Raw genomic sequence first — 19,529 nt, forward strand, 5'->3', positions numbered from 1 at the left:
TGTGTCTTTGGCATGTGGAGAAATTGACAATAAAGCTGACTTTGACTTTGACTTTGACTTTTTGACTTTGAATGAGACACTTATCCTTTTTAAGTAGTAAAGATTGTCTTCAGCAACCTTCTAACTGGGTTTGCTATTTTTATCTATATCATTTAAAATAAAGTTTCTTGATACCAAAACCGTTGCACTGTAAAAACAACATTTTGATAATTCAAAGCTACTGTGGATAATTTTGCACGACGTAATTGATATAGTTCTAGTTTGGTTGTAAAGAAGGCAAGCTCTCATGCTAAACAATGACAGGTCTTTAGCGTTATCACACATTTTCATTTCAGTGCACAACAGCACGAGTCTACTTAAACTGGTGATTTGAAGTTGCTTAAACTGGTGATTTGAAGTTGCCAATGACCGGGACACAACTATTTGTATTACAAGTCAGCGTACCGACATTTTCAAATATTCTGGTAAAACTGTTGCTTTGAGTTAAAAATGTAACCTACAATCTATTCCCGAGGCATCCCTTTTTATTCATTAGACTGTTTGCAAGTCCTTAGTTTTTTTTTCCTCAATCATGAATACTGGGTTCATTGTTTTGAAAAATCAAATACATGATTATGGTCCAATTAGTCCTTCTAAAATGGTTATAATAATTACCGCTCTCTTACTTTTACTTACTTGCTTTTATTGGCTTTTTCCAATTAGTTCCCTTCTGCAAGAGATTGTTCCTGCGATCCAATCTAGTTGTTCTGAGACCCTCTTGTCTCACAGCTGTTTCTTGTTAGCGCCTTAAAACAAATTCCCAGAGTGACTTGGTTTCCATACTGAAGCCTGCCCCCAAGAAAGAGGCGAAACAAGAAAAGGATTCATAAGGCCCCGCTGCTATGTGTATGGGTCTTTGGGGCTGTAAATAAGATGTAGGTCTTGAAATTGTTTAAAATTATCAGGATTGCGGCGATCTGGCGCACTGAGTAACAACACGCCTTTACCCGAACGTATATAATGAAATAAAAGTGTTGAAGTCAATTGGTTAAAATTTTTCAATTCCACTTTAATTCCAGGGAGCATCTAGTAACAGCCATTGTTGACAATAGTCTGCTGCCCTTTGGACTAATGATGAAAGAATGCTTTGCAAGGCACAGTATCTTCATACTGCCAATTAACATGCAGGTAACATGGGTGCCAGTCAGTCAACAAAGTTTAAAACTGTTGCTCTTTAACAAACTACACGTAGCAGCTTGATGAAGACCAGGCTACGTTTAGCATGTGGAACCTTCCCAGCCTTCCACTCAGTCATGGAGCAGTTTACCCTCACCTCAGGGTGACCCCCAGCAGAGACGCTCTAGATTGGTGTGCACTGTCTCCTTTTCACACACATTGTATTATGTTTTGGGTATTTCCTGTGCTTTCCCCAGTCTTTCCTTTTATAAAAAAAAAAAAGAAGCCTTGTTTACGAGTTGAGGAGGAGGAGGAGCGTGCTCAGCCTACACCAAGAATGTTACCATAAGGCAATTAGGACACTCTGTGTGAAATCACACCTTCTCAGTCAACTGTACGTAAAGTGAAAGGGCTCATGGAAGATGGAGAAAACTCTGGTTCCTGGGTTTGAAGTGAGTTGGCGTGATTAGTGATTTGGCCATAAACCTTGAGAATTATCAACAGAAATCATGCAAAAACTTGGGATTGTGTCATGTGCATTGGAACTCATAATGTGGTGAGTCAATCTAACTGCGCGCATCTGATTTTACTCAACACATTTGTGAGTGAATGAGATCTGGTTTTCATCACCGTATTTGAGACTGAAAAATAATTCATTCTTACTCTTGCCCCAAACAATGCCACGCCTCGTGTGTTCATTTCCTATTCAGGCTTATAGCTTTGCTCTCAAGACTGTCCATGCGATCAACGTATTACACCAAAACCTCATCATTCTTCACAGTGAGGCCCACTTCCCGCTGTTTGAGGCATGTTCATCCAGATTGCTGCTCATGAATACACATGAATACATCCACCATTCGCAGGCCTGGTGATCCATGTCAATCTTAAATGCAAGATACGAATGCATGGCATCACAGATTAATGCGCCAACGTCCCCAAAAATATATTTTCACAATTTTAATATAACTTTAATTTTACTTATTGGGCTTCACAGTATCATTTTGAAAAACTGCTACTGTTTTTTTTCTTAAGGGTAATGAAAGTTGACATGGGGGTGTCTGAGTTTGAGCGTGATAACCTCCTTATTCCTTCCCATGGTACCCTTTCTACACTGTCTCTTAGTACTACCGGCTAATGGTAACCCAGGTGAGATGAACTCTTAGGAACACTCGAGTTGCAGAATAAATACAGCAGGTGAGATGACCTAGCACCTTGCAGAAAAGGTGATGGATAATACTATCAGTGAGTTTGAAAGTTATATGTGAGATTTGGACTCTGGCAAGTGTGTAGATTAGACAGAGACTGATCACAGAAGATAGAGGCCAGCTGGGTCTGTGTGAGTGGGATCTCTAAACATTAACTGGCCAGGGAGGAAGGGGCTATAGCTGCTATACTGCACAGGTTCAACCCTATGAGATGGTTGGATCATACAATGGAACATTGATGAGTGCTATAGCTGAGTTGCTCTAATGATCACAGGAACACAACATGCAGCCACACAATCAATGTATTGTTTGAGCTCACAGAAACCCAATAATTTTTATTTATGAAGGACAACAGGTTTATTGTGCTTTCTGCCATTGAGTTATTCTGCCTGTCATAATATGTTTCTTGCATAGACAGATGAACAAAGTACATTTGTGATTAAATAATTTTAGACAAAGTGAAGTTGGATAGTTTGCCGCAGGACCTCGGATGATCTCTCATAGCAAAGTAGGATTGGGGTGCCACATCATCCCCTCTAGGAATCACAGAGTTACATTGAAAAAAAATGTCTACGTAGACAATACATCTGTTACTAACTAATGGCCATTTTATTTTATATTACAATCAATTGCTAATGTGTCTTCCAAGGCAACTGGGTATTTATTGTAAACATCGGAAAATACAGTATAGTATGTCAACTCCAAGGATGTTCATGGGGACTCATGAATTTCTGCTCAAATCACTATGGAAAACACTGGACAAATCCACTTATCTTCTGTCCTTATCCTTCTGTCATGAAAAAAAATATCATTTTACGTGGCTCTCATAGAAGTCTTGAGCCACTCTGTTAAGATTTCCTCTTGGATTGTAGTTGCTACGTGCACTGCTGTAAACTCTTAATCCCTGTGTCGCCATTACTCACCATGGTGCTGCTTTGGAGGAAGCAATGTCTTGCAAAGTAAAGCTACAGGATTCATAATTTGTTTTGCAGTGGATCAACATATACATACAGTGTCATTATGTTAATGTAGAGCACAAGATGTGTGTTTTTTCGAAACACATGCAAAACCACATCACTATAAATTCAAAATTTACACATTCCTTTTAACTGCTTACTAACAGTGAACGTGTGTGTGTGTGTGTGTGTGTGTGTGTGTGTGCGTGTGCGTGTGCGTGTGCGCATGCGCGTGCGTGTGCGTGTGCGTGTGTGTGTGTGTGTGTGTGTGTGTGTGTGTGTGTGTGTGTGTGTGTGTGTGTGCGTGTGTGCGTGCGTGTTTATGTGAGAATTTGTGTATAGCCGTTGGCACTGCGCTGTGTAGTTAGGAACCTGGCCAAGTTTTCCTGCTGGAATTTCCTGTCTGAATTGAGCACCCCCACCTCGAGTACTACTTTTCTGCTCTTTGTGTCTCTCTTTTGGAGTTTTCTTCTCTTTCTCTCCCTGACTCTTGTTGTCATTGCTCCTTTCTTTCAAAGCATAACAAAGGATTTTTTTTTTTCAAATTTGCTCCTGGTCTGGCCTGTGAAGGTATTATTGTTGTTGAGTACTTCCTCAAATACATGAGCACTCTCCGTCCTTCACATCAGAACGGTCCTGTTCTGTAGCATCATAATGAAAACAGATTTTCCTTTTCTCTCTGAGTCATGAGACTCAAATGGGAAGGTCCTGGCATTATCTTCAGTGGAAGATCAAACAGTGCTTGAGGAACCAAATATAAAAGGAGGAGAAGCTTAGCAGAATGTTTGGCACAATTGATGGAACTAAAACCTTATAAGGGCGAGGGAGCAAATGTAACTTTGATCTTTAATATGTAAATTAATTGACATTAATATACAGTATCAAATAGTTTCTTCAGTGAACGTACATGCAAAGGTTTTCATTTAAAAGTTTGTCTTGCGGTAGTTTTGAAGCAAGATTTTCTTATGTTTGACAAATTTACTATTTAACATTGACCCTTTATTTTGATAATTCACCGCATTAAAATGGTCTCACAAATTTGTAATTTGTAATTTTAATGTAGTTTTTAATTACTTATGAGACCTTGTGTGATGAATCTCCTTGTGTGAGCACTCTGCTGGTTGTCGAAAATGGATAATAGAAAGCAATGACTACACATGCAAAGGTCTCATACCATCAGCATTTGTCACCATGGGCTGTATTTGCAGACAGCGCATGCAGAGATGTCTTCCTATACCAGGGTTCGGCAACCAAAATGTTCAAAGAGCCATATTGGCCCAAAAAAAAAACATAAAACATACCTGTCGAGAGCCACAAAAATCTAAAAGCCTTTTATAATGCAACATAGACTGTCCATACATAAGTTGTATGCCTACTATTAAAATAATTTAAAGAAAAATAGTGGTATCAATTTTATCATTTCTTCTTACAGCCCATTAGAGTTGACGTACCTGCATAGCAGAGCTGTCTGTTCGATATCGGTCACGTCACACGACTCATCCATCACAGGCAATTGAGAAAGCTGGAGCTAAATTGATGTCCTTGATCTGCTAATCAAAGTCAAAGTCAAAATCTTGTCAATTTCTTCACATGCCAAGACACACAAAGAGATCGAAATTACATTCCCACTATCCCATGGTGACAAGACACACACATATATATATATATATATATATATATATATATATATATATATATATATATATATATATATATATATATATATATATTGTTTGTGCGGGCTGCAACAAAACTTGCAGCAGTAATAGAGGTTGGAGATGCAATCCACTTCTTGAAACGTTTTAGTCGGTCCTCAAATTTCTCCACCAGCACTGCAATTGCACCTTTCCTCTCAGTTGCAACTGGGTGATCGGCAGCAAATTTAGCATGCTTTAGCTGAAAATGTCTCTCCAAATTCCTCTTCTTGTTATTTGACAACTTCTCATTGATAATCAAACATGCAGGCAATGCGTCAGCATTGGCAATGAAAGCAACAAGTTCATTCCATTCTTTCTTAAAGCCTCTGTTCTCATCAGCAGTCTTTCTCTTTTTGCCTTTTGAATCCATGGCCCATCACTCACAGACCTGTTTGTTTACAACTCACCTGTGCTGTGTCGCAGGCTTTGATGCAATTTTGCGTCATTCTTAAATTCTGTATTTTTAATATATTTACAATTACATACATTTTTAAAGCATAAGAATTCTTGTGTCATGATAACCATCTAAAAACCATATTTAAAAAACCAACAACAACAACAAAAAACTTATTTTTCCATCTTCATGCATTTTTGCAAAAACTCCAGGGAGCCGCTAGGGGCGTCCTAAATAACCGCATGTGGGTCTGGAGCCGCGGGTTGCCGACCCCTGTCCTATACTGATTCCTATCCTGATGCAGGTACAAGGCCTTCTGAACCGTTTACCCTTACAAGGGTCGCGGCGCGCTGCAGCCTGTCCCAGCTGATTTCGGGCAGTAGGCGGGGGACACCTTGAATTGGTTGCCAGCCATTTGGAGGGCACACATAAACGAACGGCCATTTGCACTCACAACCACATCAACAGACAATTTGGAGTGGTCAATCGGCCTACCATGCATATTTTTGGAACGTGGTAGAAAATTGCAGCACCGGAAAAAAACCTCGCAAACATGGGGAGAAGATGCAAACTCCATACAGAAAGCCTGGAGCCAAATCAAACTCCGCACCTCAGACGTGGACGTGCGGACCAGTGTCCCATCGTTCCGCCAAAATCAATTCATTTTTATTAAATGCATTATTAGTGGCTGATGATGTAGGGGTATACTTACCTAACTTGTGTGCAGGCAACATGAGATCGATTCCCGCTCAGTGGCGGTGTGCTTGTGGGTGTGATTGGTTGTTCGTTTTGGTATGTACTCTGCGAGTGGCTGGTGACCACTTCAGGGTGTAGTCTGCGTTTCGCCCGATGTTAGCTGGGATAGTCTCCAGCACCCTTGCGATCCTGAACAGGATAAGCGGTGTTAAAATGCATTATTATTATCATTATTATTATCATTATTATTATTATTATTATTATTACTATTATTGTTGTTGGTATAATTATTATTATTATTATTATTATTTTGAAATCATTCTAACCATACGGGAAGGAGGCGCACATTTGATCAGGGCTGGGGATAGAAACCTGTAGTCTGAAGACATTTTCAGCAGTTATCACCAGCTCATTGAATGAGGGTACATGCTTATATTATCCGTTGCCAAATTTCAAGAGAATGAGAGGAGCCACTTTGATTGGTGGGGAATGGAGTCAGTTGTATTCACACTCACATCGGCGCAAACAGCCTTTTATAAATACACCGATTTGCACACATCTGTGAGCAGCACCCAGTCTAACATGCCCACGCAGATTCATGGCAGACTGCGCCAGATTTGTGCCAGCCACAAAAGTAGCGCCTTTAGTATTCCTGAATTCTTCTGATACGTTGTTTTATGGAAGTGCCTTGTAAACTAATGAGTACCTAGCACACACATTTCTTCAGACAAAATAAGCTCTAATTTGTCTTTAACAAGTGCTTAGTTCAAGTGGCTGTCTATTATCACGGTGAAGCCTCTTGGGAGCTTCCTATTCTCTCCACCAAGATGTGACAGGCCATGTAAAGCATTCACAGAGTGCCCAAACGTCTGGTCCTACTTGTGAAACCAAACTTACACCCCTTTTTCATGCTCTTATTTGCGCTCATGGATTTTTGGGGTGCCTCTCTTGGCTTTGTTCATGTGTTGACTGGGCAATTGCTGACTGTCTCACATACAAAAAAAGCTGGAGAGAGCCTCTGGCTGACATCCAGTGGCAAAGATCTCAATGGAAACAGAGTCTTTGGCTTACTAAGTGAGCACAAAGAGGAGTGAAAGCAGAAAGGTTGGGACTGTCTGATGATGCATGTTTGAATTTTACTGTTTCGGGTTCATTCCATAAGAGTAGCTTGAATTTGTTCATTTATACTGAAAATTACTACGGAAATTAGTTAATATAGACATAGTGTTTGAACACTTAAACAGCGACATAAAGACAGAGAGCAGTTCAGTCTAACTGCATAGTGTGATTACGCAATCCTCAGAGGAGGCTAGGCAGGAAGTTGGCTCCTCCAAGCGAATCGTCTTCGGTTTTAAAATAACTATAAAAATTCAGCGATTTTGGTTCAAAATGATACAAAACTATTGAAATTAAAAGGAAAATGACTTTATAATAAAAACAGTTGAATTTGTTTTTCCCCTTTTCATGATGGCAGGGGAGGCCTCTGACCGCACATTCCTGATCGCATGTAAAACTATGTGGCACTGGTATGTGTTTTTCCTACTACTGATATGAAAACATAAATATGTAATTTGATAAGGGAGGTACATCAGGAATGTTATTTAAATCAGGATTAAATGCGCAAAACTGAATTTATCTACATCATGATTATCTCCCCAAGACATTTTTACAAGCACTCTCCTAAAACTAAACTCTAAACAATAGAGTCTCCGTCACTGCAGCTGTAATGACAATGATTAATGAAGATCAGCTGTGTGTTGTTCTAACGAGGCTTTCCATAAGCCTATTTTATGACAGGAAATGGTGTTTGTGAAGTCTTGTCTCACATAAAAACGCTTTCATTGTTGTGTAAAACCCATGTTGGTATTATTGGATACAAAAAGCCATTAATTAACTGTCACTCTTCAGGCATTAGGTACTGGCAGGCTAGAAGGTATCAATTACTTATGGTTTACAGGAACTTTAAAATGGTAGTTACATTCCATGCTGTGGTGCGGCCACTTTCAAAGATCTCAGGTCTTGGTAGACGTTATCAATTGATTTTATTTTCTAATCTTTTCTATGCTGTGCTTATTTACAGGTGTACACCACATCTTCCCGACATTTCACACACCCATCCCAATCGACATGAGACACCATGAGGGGCGGTACCATTATGAACCCCACCCTCTGCACACCATGCATGGGTAAGTTTTCTTCAGCTCATTTCACACTGCTCATCATAGACTGTTGTGTTTACAAGCTACAGATACAGAGTGGGGAGTTGAGGTCAACCTTTTCAGGTTCCTAAAGCCTGGTTCACGTGGCAGGATTATCAACCCAAATTTAGCCCTGAATCTCTCCAACTGACAATCGTAGGCCGGCTCCAATTCTAGTAATAATCTTAGCATATAATCATGCCGTGTGGGATGTCTTCAGGCTGATCTCAGCTGCTTGAAAGGAGGTCCAACCTCAAATCGAGGATATTCAACATGCTGGCTTTTTTTTTTTACTTCGCACCATGTGGTTCCCCCCGAGGACAAACGAGCACGCAGCCAGTTGACAGTGACGTGCAGCCAATCAGAGAGCAAGGTGATGAGGCGGTGGGCAAGCCGAAATCAAAACTGTCACAGGGCAACAGAAAGCCCGTGCTCATGCTGTCTCCAATTCTCAACCCAAGGCCTTTTCTTTTTGTGACCCTTTTTTTCTGCTAAAAACAAACCAAAATCTGTCTGTCGCTTTCTTGTCCACCATATTTGTTGACAGTTGCGTGGTAAGCAAAACGTCACGCCCACCATGCTTTAGGTGTGCACGTAACATTAGGCTGGCAAGCCACACCCACTGTCTTTCTACACTAAAGAAATAGGTTTTGTCAGCCCACCCTCAGCACGCGGAGAACATATAAACTCCTCACAGGAAGGCCAGATTCTGAATCGAATATGATGCTTTTGAGACAGAAAACACCGTATTATCACCTTTCTCCAGCTGTTCTTCCTCTGAGTCAAATACGACTGTGTTATGCCATCCTGGCAAAAAAGGCAGGCTGTCTGTGCAAGGCTTTTGGTCAAAGATTTTATCAGCTGTCGGCTGCTTTGAGGTTAATGGGTTCTAGGTCCTATAAGACATCAAAAACAGTATGTTGGCATGTAATTTAATGAAGGCCGTAGGCAATTGTTCTAAGTTGTCATCAAGCAAGATGACTGCGGTACCTGCTGTTTTGTTACGGAGGTTGCTGCTTGGCTGAACATGTAGTATATTAGAGCATCATGTAGGGACTAATTATTCCAACATTTCTCTTGATGCCAGATTTTCTGTCCAACTCACTGTATCCAGCTCTAGCACAATTACCTTTCTCATTTTACATTGATAAATAGAGGTGTCTGTCACCTGCATAACAGTGGAAATTAACAGAATGTTTTCTAAGAATACTAAGGAAAGCACGTAAAGGCTAACCATTTAATTCACACAGAGTCTTTATCTAAGATATCTGCAAAAAAACTATTTTTTTTAAAGTTTGATCGCTGGTGAATGACTGCAGTAGTAGTATAGTACAATATAACATCTTGTACCTGCATCTTAAAGTCACCGACTATGATAAATTAATCTATACAGATTCCATCCATCCATCCATCCATTTTCTGAACCGCTTAGTCCCCACGGGGGTCGCGGGCGTGCTGGAGCCTATCCCAGCCGTCATCGGGCAGTAGGCGGGGGACACCCTGAACCGGTTGCCAGCCAATCGCAGGGCACACAGAGACAAACAACCATTCGCACTCACACTCACACCTAGGGACAATTTGGAGTGATCAATCGGCCTACCAAGCATGTTTTTGGGATGTGGGAGGAAACCGGAGTGCCCGGAGAAAACCCACGCGGGCTCGGGGAGAACATGCAAACTCCGCACAGGGAGGGCCGGAGGTGGAATCGAACCCGCACCCTCCTAACTGTGAGGCGGACGTGCTACCCAGTGCGCCACCGAGCCGCCTCTATACAGATTCTATACTAGTATTTACCTAGGCTTCATACCAGTTCTTAGAATTCAGTTAAGAACTTGGAATAATGACCAGGAGGGTGGTAAACAACAACGAATATTTCATGCTTTTGATTCCTGCAGGATGATCGAGGTTATTACCAAGGCTTAAAGGATTCACTAGTAAGTTTATATTTCAATATGCAAACAAAACTGAGCAATAACTACCCACAGCTACCCCTCCTCCACTACCTATACGTGTGCAAAGCTTTAAAAAATAATAATAATTAAGAAGCATGTGTGGTCTTCAGAAAACCTCAGGAAGATCGTCTTATTTAATGACGCTACCGTTTGTCTGAGCTCATTTATTAGGGCATCTTTAGTGCAAACCCGCAAGCCAAGACAACTTGCAACCACCACACCACCGTGTTTGACCAGGTAGTCACCATATAAAACACGAGTTCTCTTTTCCCAGAACCTCAACAATGTGCCAGTATGTGAGGAAAAAAAAAAACTTTATTCAACAGTTGATATTTAAACTTTTTGGGCTAGCATTCACTGGGCTATTTACAGCACTGATAAGTTGAAATATGTCCAAAGTTTTTGTGTGTAAGGGCTGTGGCCTAATCCGACCGAGTAAACAAACAGTGTGCCCCCCACCCCTTCACAGTGTTCTCAAGGCCAGTCGCACCACACTAAATTAAATATAATTTGTCAATGAGACATTTGGCTGGTGCCTTTTCTCAGTGGGTTAACATGTAAATGATATATATAATATATACATGTTCTACTGTATACTGTTGCATGGTTGGTCCAGGCCCAAGTGACTGTAATTTATTTGACTGCACATCAAATTTGGGTACTCATATGATAAATCACCAGAAATTTGATGCTGAAACTACAGAATTAAATTCTACAGTACATGAACAAATATTTTCTATCTAGATCAGTAGTTCTTAACCTGGGTTCGATCGAACCCCAGGGCTTCGGTGAGTCGGCTTCAGGGGTTCGGCAGTGCTGGTATGTCATTGCCCTGCCCCCGCCCTGCCCCGCCCCTGTCCCGCCCCGCCGTCCACGGATGGCCGAACACACCGGTAGCATCCCCCCCCCCCCCTTCCGTAGATGGCCGAACACACCGGTAGCCCCTAACCCCCCCCCCCCCCCCCCCCACACACACACACACACACCGGTATCACACACACACACACACACCGGTATCACACACACACACACACACACACACACCCCCACCACGCACACACACACCGTCCGCGGATGGCCGAACACATCGGTACAGCGTTTCAATAATGGAACAACTGCGCATGGGATTTAATGTATGTCAGAGACAAATAGCAGTTAGTGTCTTCAAAGCATGCTATTCAATAACAAACACAGGATTACTCGCTCTGTCATTTCCCTTTGTACCTTTTCAGTACAACAAACAATTTAGATTTTTAAATGATAGTTGTGTATGTCCATTCTTAAATTCTATTCTTTCCCTCAGTGAGCAACCATCCATTGTGTTGAGATATAGTGGAGGTTTCTATAAATGGCAGCTGTTGATTAAGAGACTGTTGCTCTCCAAGAGCTCTGAGGTCCTTAAACTGCTTCCCATTCAGACACTGGCAAAAAAAGATATCTTTTTCATTCCGCTGGAATTTACGCAGACATCAAGTAATATCTTCAGAAAGCCTTCAGTAATGGCTCTTACCAGGCAGGACTATTATTTGAAACCTCCTGGCACGCCATTGTAAATGTCACCTTATTATGACCTCAAATAAAAAAAAAATCCCTATGAGTGATTTATTCAAGTTTATGTGCATAAACATGTGGGATAGCTTTCAGCCAAGAAACATTAAACATAGGAGGTGGGGCTAATATTCAGAATACTGTAGTCTGAAAAAGTAAAACACACAAAAGTAAAATAACAAATTTTAGGTAAACACAAGAAAAGCAATAGGTTTTTGTTCCTGAAGTGTGCACTGAGTCACATGACTCACATCACAGACAGGAAGCGGAACCAGCGTTCACAGTAATGGATATCTGTACAACATTGGTATGAATAGCCCTTTACCATGTCATTGAAATGTATTGTTCATTAAAACATTTGTCATAAATAGACGCATCGTACCTTGTTTGAAAAACAATAATAGAAAATGGGAAAGTCAATTAAATTATTTCAAACATTACATTATATCCATTTCTACATTAAATCTATTTCTACATAGTATCTGTCATAAATAGATGCATCATATCTTGTTTGAAATACAATAATAGAAAATGGGAAAGTCAATTAAATTATTTCAAATATTACTCCATTAAAAGAGAGCGAGTTCTACTTTAGCAAGGCCTTAAGTGGTGCTACCAAGCTCTAGTCTGTGGTGGTAGTGTCAAACTGTCTGTATACAGCTTTGATTTGAACCAAAGGAAGTGTGTTTTTGTAGAAGTGGTGAATGTTTCTTCTCACTTCTACGCTCTCGTTTAAGACAGAAGGCTCTTTATGGTTGTTTGTCAGGCAAGAGTGGGCTTGATGGCAGAAAATTGGCTCTTAGTCAAGGCCGGCAGTCTGTAGATGCTTACTGGAAATGGAACAAGAGCCAAAGCTCTCGGTTGGTTGGCACAGCCTGAAGTAGGGAGGGTTTTCTGGGTTTGGGTTGGTATATGTACAGTTATGGGTCAATGAGAAACTGAGTAGGGCAGCTGATGAGTAGAGTGATGTATGTCAGTAAAGGGGCTACCAGCACAGTCCATGCGTACAAGCTGAGTCAGCAGCATTCTTTACATCAGTTACATTCCGTGCGCTGTGAACGTTTTTGTGAAGGTGCTCATTTTGGGGCAAATTAATGGTTTTAAACAGCAGTTTACTTTCCTTCCAGGATGCCAGGTTTTCTCTTCTTCGTCTCTTCAAAATAAAACTCCGCTAAACACACTGTAAACAAGGCAGAGGAAAAAGGATTTGGTAACCCCCGCCACCAACAGTAGCACGGCGCGTGCCTCATCCAAATCTGACAAAAGCAGGCAGAAAGACGCTGCTTGGTGAAAACACGTTGCGTGACGAGCAGCCCCACTCGCCCTTTCTTGTCAAACGGCAACGATAAAGTAGCATCCTGTGGGAGCATTCAGGAATTTGGCATTGAACCACAAATTACTCTTAATGAGATTCTGTTGTTTTAGTAATTTATCTTGGTTTTGCACCTTTACCTTTGCACTTTTATGTCCCAAATTCTAAACATTTTCTGGTTCTTTGGGCGAACCAGAAATAATGTATTCACTAAAAACAAAAAGTTAGTTAAAGCAAATATAATTTTTGCTTTTGATGTTGAATACTTCATTTGTACATGCTTCGTTTCGAACCTTAGTCTGGCACCTACAGCAGTTTGTGTTTACACATTCTGGACCACAGTCCCATTTTTGTACACACACACACACACACACACACAAACACACTCACACACAAACACACACACACTTATGGAGTGGCAACTGCAGAAATTCCAGAATTTTGAATTGTTGTATTGAGTCAGTTTTATATTTTATGTGAGTGTTTTGTATTCCATTTTTTAATAATACACCAGGTTTGCTGATGTGCATTACCTTTTTTCTTTTGAATTTCATTGTGGGTACCATTATCAGATATGAGATTAAATTGACAGTGGTGTGTGAGAAGAAGAGTGGGGAATCACTGCTCTAACTTTCCTAACAGCTACATATTATCTACAAATCTAAAAGCTACTCTTCTGTGATGCCACTTGAATACAGAGTGCAAATTAGAAATTATGATAAATAAAAAGCATTTATAATATACAAAAAACATACTGTAAATGCATGTATAACAAACATGTAAAAACAACTGTCAGGATCGGTTGTGGAGCATGGAGCAGGACGACCAAGTGCAGCTTGGACCAGGGTTTATTGAAGCAACTCAAAATACAGACTCGGTAAACTGACATGACTTAAACAATAACTTGACTGACTGACCGGGGCGTGAAACAAGAAGACAGCAGGACATGACGGCATCAAGACAGTACGCCAACACCGAACGACAGCAACCAATAATCCGACAGGGAGTGAGGGGCAGACAGGACTTTTATACACGACAGGTAACGAGAGGCAGGTGGGAACAATCACACTGATCATGGGCACACAGGAGGGGAGGGGCGAGCACACAGACAGAAACCAAGACAACAGACACATAGTGGAGCAGTTGGGGACGAGACGTGACAACAACAATAAAATCAATAAACGGAAAAAAGTCTACTTCAGCTTCGCGGATTTCACTTGTGTATATTTTTTAGATAAACACAGCGAAAAATGACGCAACAGTGTATACACATACATACATACATAGTACATACATACATACTACATACATACATACATACATACATACATACCTACTTACATACATACATACATACATACATACATACATACATACATACATACATACATACATACATACATACATACATACATACGTACACACACACACACACACACGCACGTACACACATACATACATGAACGAGTCTATATACATAATACTGTATTTGCTTGTCAGTTGTTTGAAACTCTTTTGCTTATTATGATCAAGGCTCTGAAATCGGCAATTGCTTTACAACTTCAAGTTCCTTCTAAATATTAGTATATGCTGATCTTCATAGCCATTATTCATTTCAAGAATCTTTTAGCAATACCAGGTGTTGTTACCACACACAGCGGAGCAACATGCTGCTTATCATTCCTGAAGAACACTATGTCGACACAAGTGTTGGTGCCACTGCCAGCGGCCAGGCACTCACTTGCATCTCAAGTTTTACCCCACGGCAGAAGTATTAAATCGCTGTTTGTCTTTTTCAGCAAACACCTTCTGCTTACCCATGAGACATGATGAATTCAATGGGTAGCCAACCGAAACTGGAGGGCTATCTGAGTATTCCAACAAGGTTCTCTGTTTCGCTGAAGTTGGTTAGGGGCACCTTCAGAAGGATTTTATCATTCACACTGATGACACCTGATGTGTTTTGCCAAACCAAACAAGACTTTCTGACACACAAATGAGAAAGGCTTTAGTCTTGACTTGTCTGCACCTTCAGGGCCTAATAAGAGGTGAACAAAAAGCATTACTTTGTGTTAGCGTGACGAACTGGTGAAAGGATAGCATGTACATCTGCAGATACAGACTGGAAATACTTGAGTGTCACTATAGTTTGTCTGTCTTTGTAGAAAAGATCAGTTTGTGCTCAGTTCCTCTGTTCACTTCCCTTGAATCTGCATCTTATCACTCGGTCTTGCTTTGTCAGCAATTTATCTGATATTGTCATTTTCTTGTTAGCCACTTTCACAGCAGCATGCAGTTAAGTGATGCATCAGAAACACGGCCGACTTCAGACTGAACTAGCCAAAGCGGCCAAGTCTCTGTCCGAAGTGCGCATTCAGACAGCCTATGGAAATTTATCAATAGACATATTTACTAGGTCTGTGATATTGTAAGAATGCCAGCAACATTGGTTTCAACACAAATATGCATGGACATTGAGTCTGAAATTGAACTTCACACTGTGGTTGAAACTGGCAGCGTTCCTTCTTTAATACGTCATCAGAAGCCCTTCAACTTCTCATCCCACTGTGGTCCATTACACACAGGACACCGGGTAGTGGTAAACTGTCAGAGCCAGCAAAGCCTTCTCTGTTGGCCAAACAATTAAAATGTCATTCTCGTCTGCATTTTTCTTCGTCCACTGACTGGCTGGTCAGAACAGAACTATCTGACTAGCAAAACATAATTGTAGCGATCTGCACAAATTAACGCATTTTCTAATCTGTAACTTAGTGAGTGCGATGTAGTTTCCTTTTTTTTTTAGTGTTTTGTCATTGATTCTTAATTGCTCCCCGGTGTATGGGGCACTGTGTTTTTGTTTAATATTGATGCTTTCTTTAACTGCAGTATGATTTTGATGTACAGTGGATAATAAGAACCAGGCCAGCCTCCGAATATGGAAAATACACACATAATTGACACCCATTCAATTGCATTGAAAAAAATTAAAACAAAGTTGTTGTTTTTTTTACCCACCCTATACTAAGACCAATAAGTTTACCATTAAAAATAATAATTAACCCACCAAAAAAAAGGTATATTAAAAAAAAATTAAATTGTAGCATCTAAATCTATGAATATGCAGCAGTCCACTGTATTATGAAATGGATTAAGTCGTGTAATTCCCCGAGAAGGCTCAGGTACCAAATGCATGGCCTATCATTGACAGCAAGCAGGAAAAAAGCTGTAAAAATGTTGTTTTTTATGACCTGTATGTTTCCCATCACCACAGAGGTCCGGGACTAACTGGCAGTCCAGTCATCTCAGACATCTCCTTGATTCGTCTATCGCCCCATGCACCGACTGGGCCGGGTGAGTCTCCATTCAGCCCTCCACATCCCTACGTCAGCCCACACATGGAGCAATACCTACGCTCAGTACATGGAAGCCCCACCCTCTCCATGATCTCAGCGGCAAGAGGACTGAGCCCTGCCGAAGGTGAGAGTCACCTGCTATGCAGAATGAAACAAAATCCAAAAATTACCACACAGAGAAAATGTTTCACACTTACTTACACTGTAAACTTTTTTATGAGATCACATATTATACTAGATCAGTGGTTCTTAACCTGGGTTCAATCAAACCCTAGGAGTTCGGTGAGTCAGTCTCTAGGGTTCGGCAGAGCCTCTTCTGCAGAGATCCGAACACACCCGATTTATAAATTCGTGATAACGCATATCTGAACTGGTCTCGGATAGGCAACAGCAGAAGTCACACTAATTTGCAGGTATGTAATTTGTTGTGAGTTCATGCATTCTGTTGGTTTTGTTCTTTGAACAAAGTGTTGTTCATGCACGGCTCATTTTGTGCACCAGTAAAAAACATCTATGTCTTTAATTTTAAAAAATAATTTTATTTTTCACCAAAGAGGGGTTCGGTTAATGCGCATATGAAACTGGTGGGGTTCGGTACCTCCAACAAGGTTAAGAACCACTGTACTAGATTATTTAAGCAACTCCACTTTCTTAACATGGGTTGTCTAATATTCATGTTTGTTTAATTCTTGAACTATAAAGTAGGGCAACTATATACACGCAAAAATAATTTGACAAAGGGGCAAATACATTTTATTGGCACTGTATCTATATAAGGAAACCAACTTGCAAGAACCTGGAAACCTCAGGTCGGTGGGGATGGGATTGGGGAGACAGGCTCAGTGAGTAGACATACCCGTTTTAATTTACTCAACTACCAAATTATGTCAAAATTGGGCTTGGGAACAGTGAACTGGTATATACAGTTTCTAGTCTGCTTCTTAACCACCCGTGAATGTGCACACCCATCACTGGCCCGACGCTGTGACGTGTATGTGAATGTTCTTTTGTATGGTGTAATGCAGGGGTGGGCAGTCCCGATCCTGGAGGGCCAGTGTCCTGCATGTTTTCTATGTCACCCTGTTGCAACACACCTAAATCATATGGTCAGATAATTAGCAATTTCCGAAAAAGCTGGTTAACAACTCTGATCATTTAAATCAGGTGTGTTGCAGCAGGGAGACCTGGAAAGCATGGAAATCTTGTAAGCCCTCCAGGACCGGGATTGCCCACCCCTGGTGTAATGTATGAAACCAACTACATATACAGACACATTTGGATTAACCTTTGGCGATCAGTATGACAAAAAATAATTTCCTCTATAATGATAGAACTGTTTCTATTACCGTATTTTCCGCACTATAAGGCGCATTTAAAATCTTAAAATTTACTCAAAAAACCACAGTGCGCCTTATATATGGGTCAATTGATGAATTTGTTGATCCATACTGGTTGTACACAGCGCTCTGCCAAAATGTTTCAGTACATTTTAGTACGACTAGTAAAGTACAAGGTCGCATCGCTTTCAGCATTGCGGCAACTGTGGTCAGGGGTGTCACCGAAGTAAGCTACTACCGGTTGATCGCATGAGATCACATGATCACATTTCAAGATGGCGGCGCGTGCACACGCAGCGGCCACTCTCTGTCCCATTCGGTGTTTTGTGAGTGTTTACTGAGTGTTTGTCTGGCAGTTTTGTGTGTATTCGTCTCGTGTGATACGTCGTGCTTCTAGTGCGGCGGGCATGTTCTGCTCAACATCGGCGGAAGTGGGTTTTATGGCGTTCTGGACTTTGGTGTGGAGAGATTTGCTGCTGGTGTTAGCGCTCGGACTGCTTCGTCATGGAGCGACGCCGGACTGGCCTGCTCTTCCTCCCCCGGTTGGACTGCGTCCTGAGCTCGGACTGCTCCGTCCTGGAGCATTGTTGGGATGCGTCGGCAGCGGGTCTGCGAGGCAGCGGAAGAGGGGCCAGCGCGGAGACGTCGGGCCAGGCTTGCGGCCAACCCAGCTCGCCCATCCGTGCCTTCCATTCTCCTGGCGTACGTTCGTTCGCGGGACGACAAGATGGGTTGCGTTCGCCTGATAGGATCCACGAACCGGACAGTGCGTGCCTGCTGTGTGCTCGTGTTCACAGTGGCCTGGTTGACTGTCATCTTACCGGACTCTGCTGTGCATCGGGAGCGGCTAGCGTGCTATCACGCTTATTGTTCATTGATGTTGACTTCTTATGTTATTTTTCCTGTGTTGTTTACTTGTATGTGCGTTGTGAACTCTGTCTTGTCACCCTGGGATAGTGAGAAACGTAATTTCGATCTCTTTGTGTGTCTTGACATGCGGAGGAATTGACAATAAAGGAGACTTTGACTTTGACTTTGACTTTGAGATTTAAAAAAAAAAAAAACATTTTTACTATAGGCTACAATCGCTTGATTGACATACAGCCTATCGGGAGACAGTTACAGTAAACTGCCCCCCCTCACCGCAGCAAGCCCGACATCAAAGCTAAGAAGCTAATCAACGCATTATGCATCAACGCATGCACTCGCTTTTTTTTAAACTAAAGAAAATTTATGACCAGCAAAAATGAGTGGGGTCGCTGGACCAAGTAAGAAGCCAAACCGAATCATTTTAATCCCATCGCTTGATTGACATACGGCTAAACCTATCGGGATCACAGTGAACTGCAGCAAGTTTGGCGCATACAGTGACCCCCCCCCCCTCACCGCAGCACATAGACACCAAAGCTAAGAAGCTAATCGACGCATCACGCATCAACGCACACACTCGCTTCTTTCTTTTAAACTAAAGAAAGTTGCTGACTATAAACAATGAGTGGGGTTGCTGGACCAAGTAAGAACCCAAACCGTAGCACTTACATACGAAAAGGGAGCTGGACTTTACCTCATTGACTGGGTTGACATTCCCTTTAGCACAACACCATCTAGTGGATGCATACCACAACCCTAGTCAACTCCAGTTTGATGCAGTATCTATGCGCCTTTTAATCCAGTGTGCCCTATATATGAAATAATTTCTAAAATAAAAAATTCAATGGAGGTGCGC

At 41.4% G+C, this 19,529-nt stretch overlaps 1 protein-coding gene across 7 annotated transcripts in view; it reads left to right on the plus strand.

The window, feature by feature from the left end:
- gli2a (GLI family zinc finger 2a) overlaps positions 1–19,529 on the plus strand; it is a 112,385-nt gene that overhangs the window by 56,794 nt on the left and 36,062 nt on the right. For all 7 annotated transcript variants that reach the window (XM_049729111.2, XM_049729112.2, XM_049729113.2 and 4 more), the window contains 2 exons: positions 8,184–8,289; positions 16,385–16,590. In XM_049729111.2, the coding sequence (XP_049585068.1) occupies positions 8,184–8,289; positions 16,385–16,590 (312 nt within the window). The remainder of the gene's footprint in view (positions 1–8,183; positions 8,290–16,384; positions 16,591–19,529) is intronic.

The sequence above is a fragment of the Syngnathus scovelli genome, chromosome 8, assembly GCF_024217435.2.
Source record: "Syngnathus scovelli strain Florida chromosome 8, RoL_Ssco_1.2, whole genome shotgun sequence".
Lineage (NCBI taxonomy): Eukaryota > Metazoa > Chordata > Actinopteri > Syngnathiformes > Syngnathidae > Syngnathus > Syngnathus scovelli.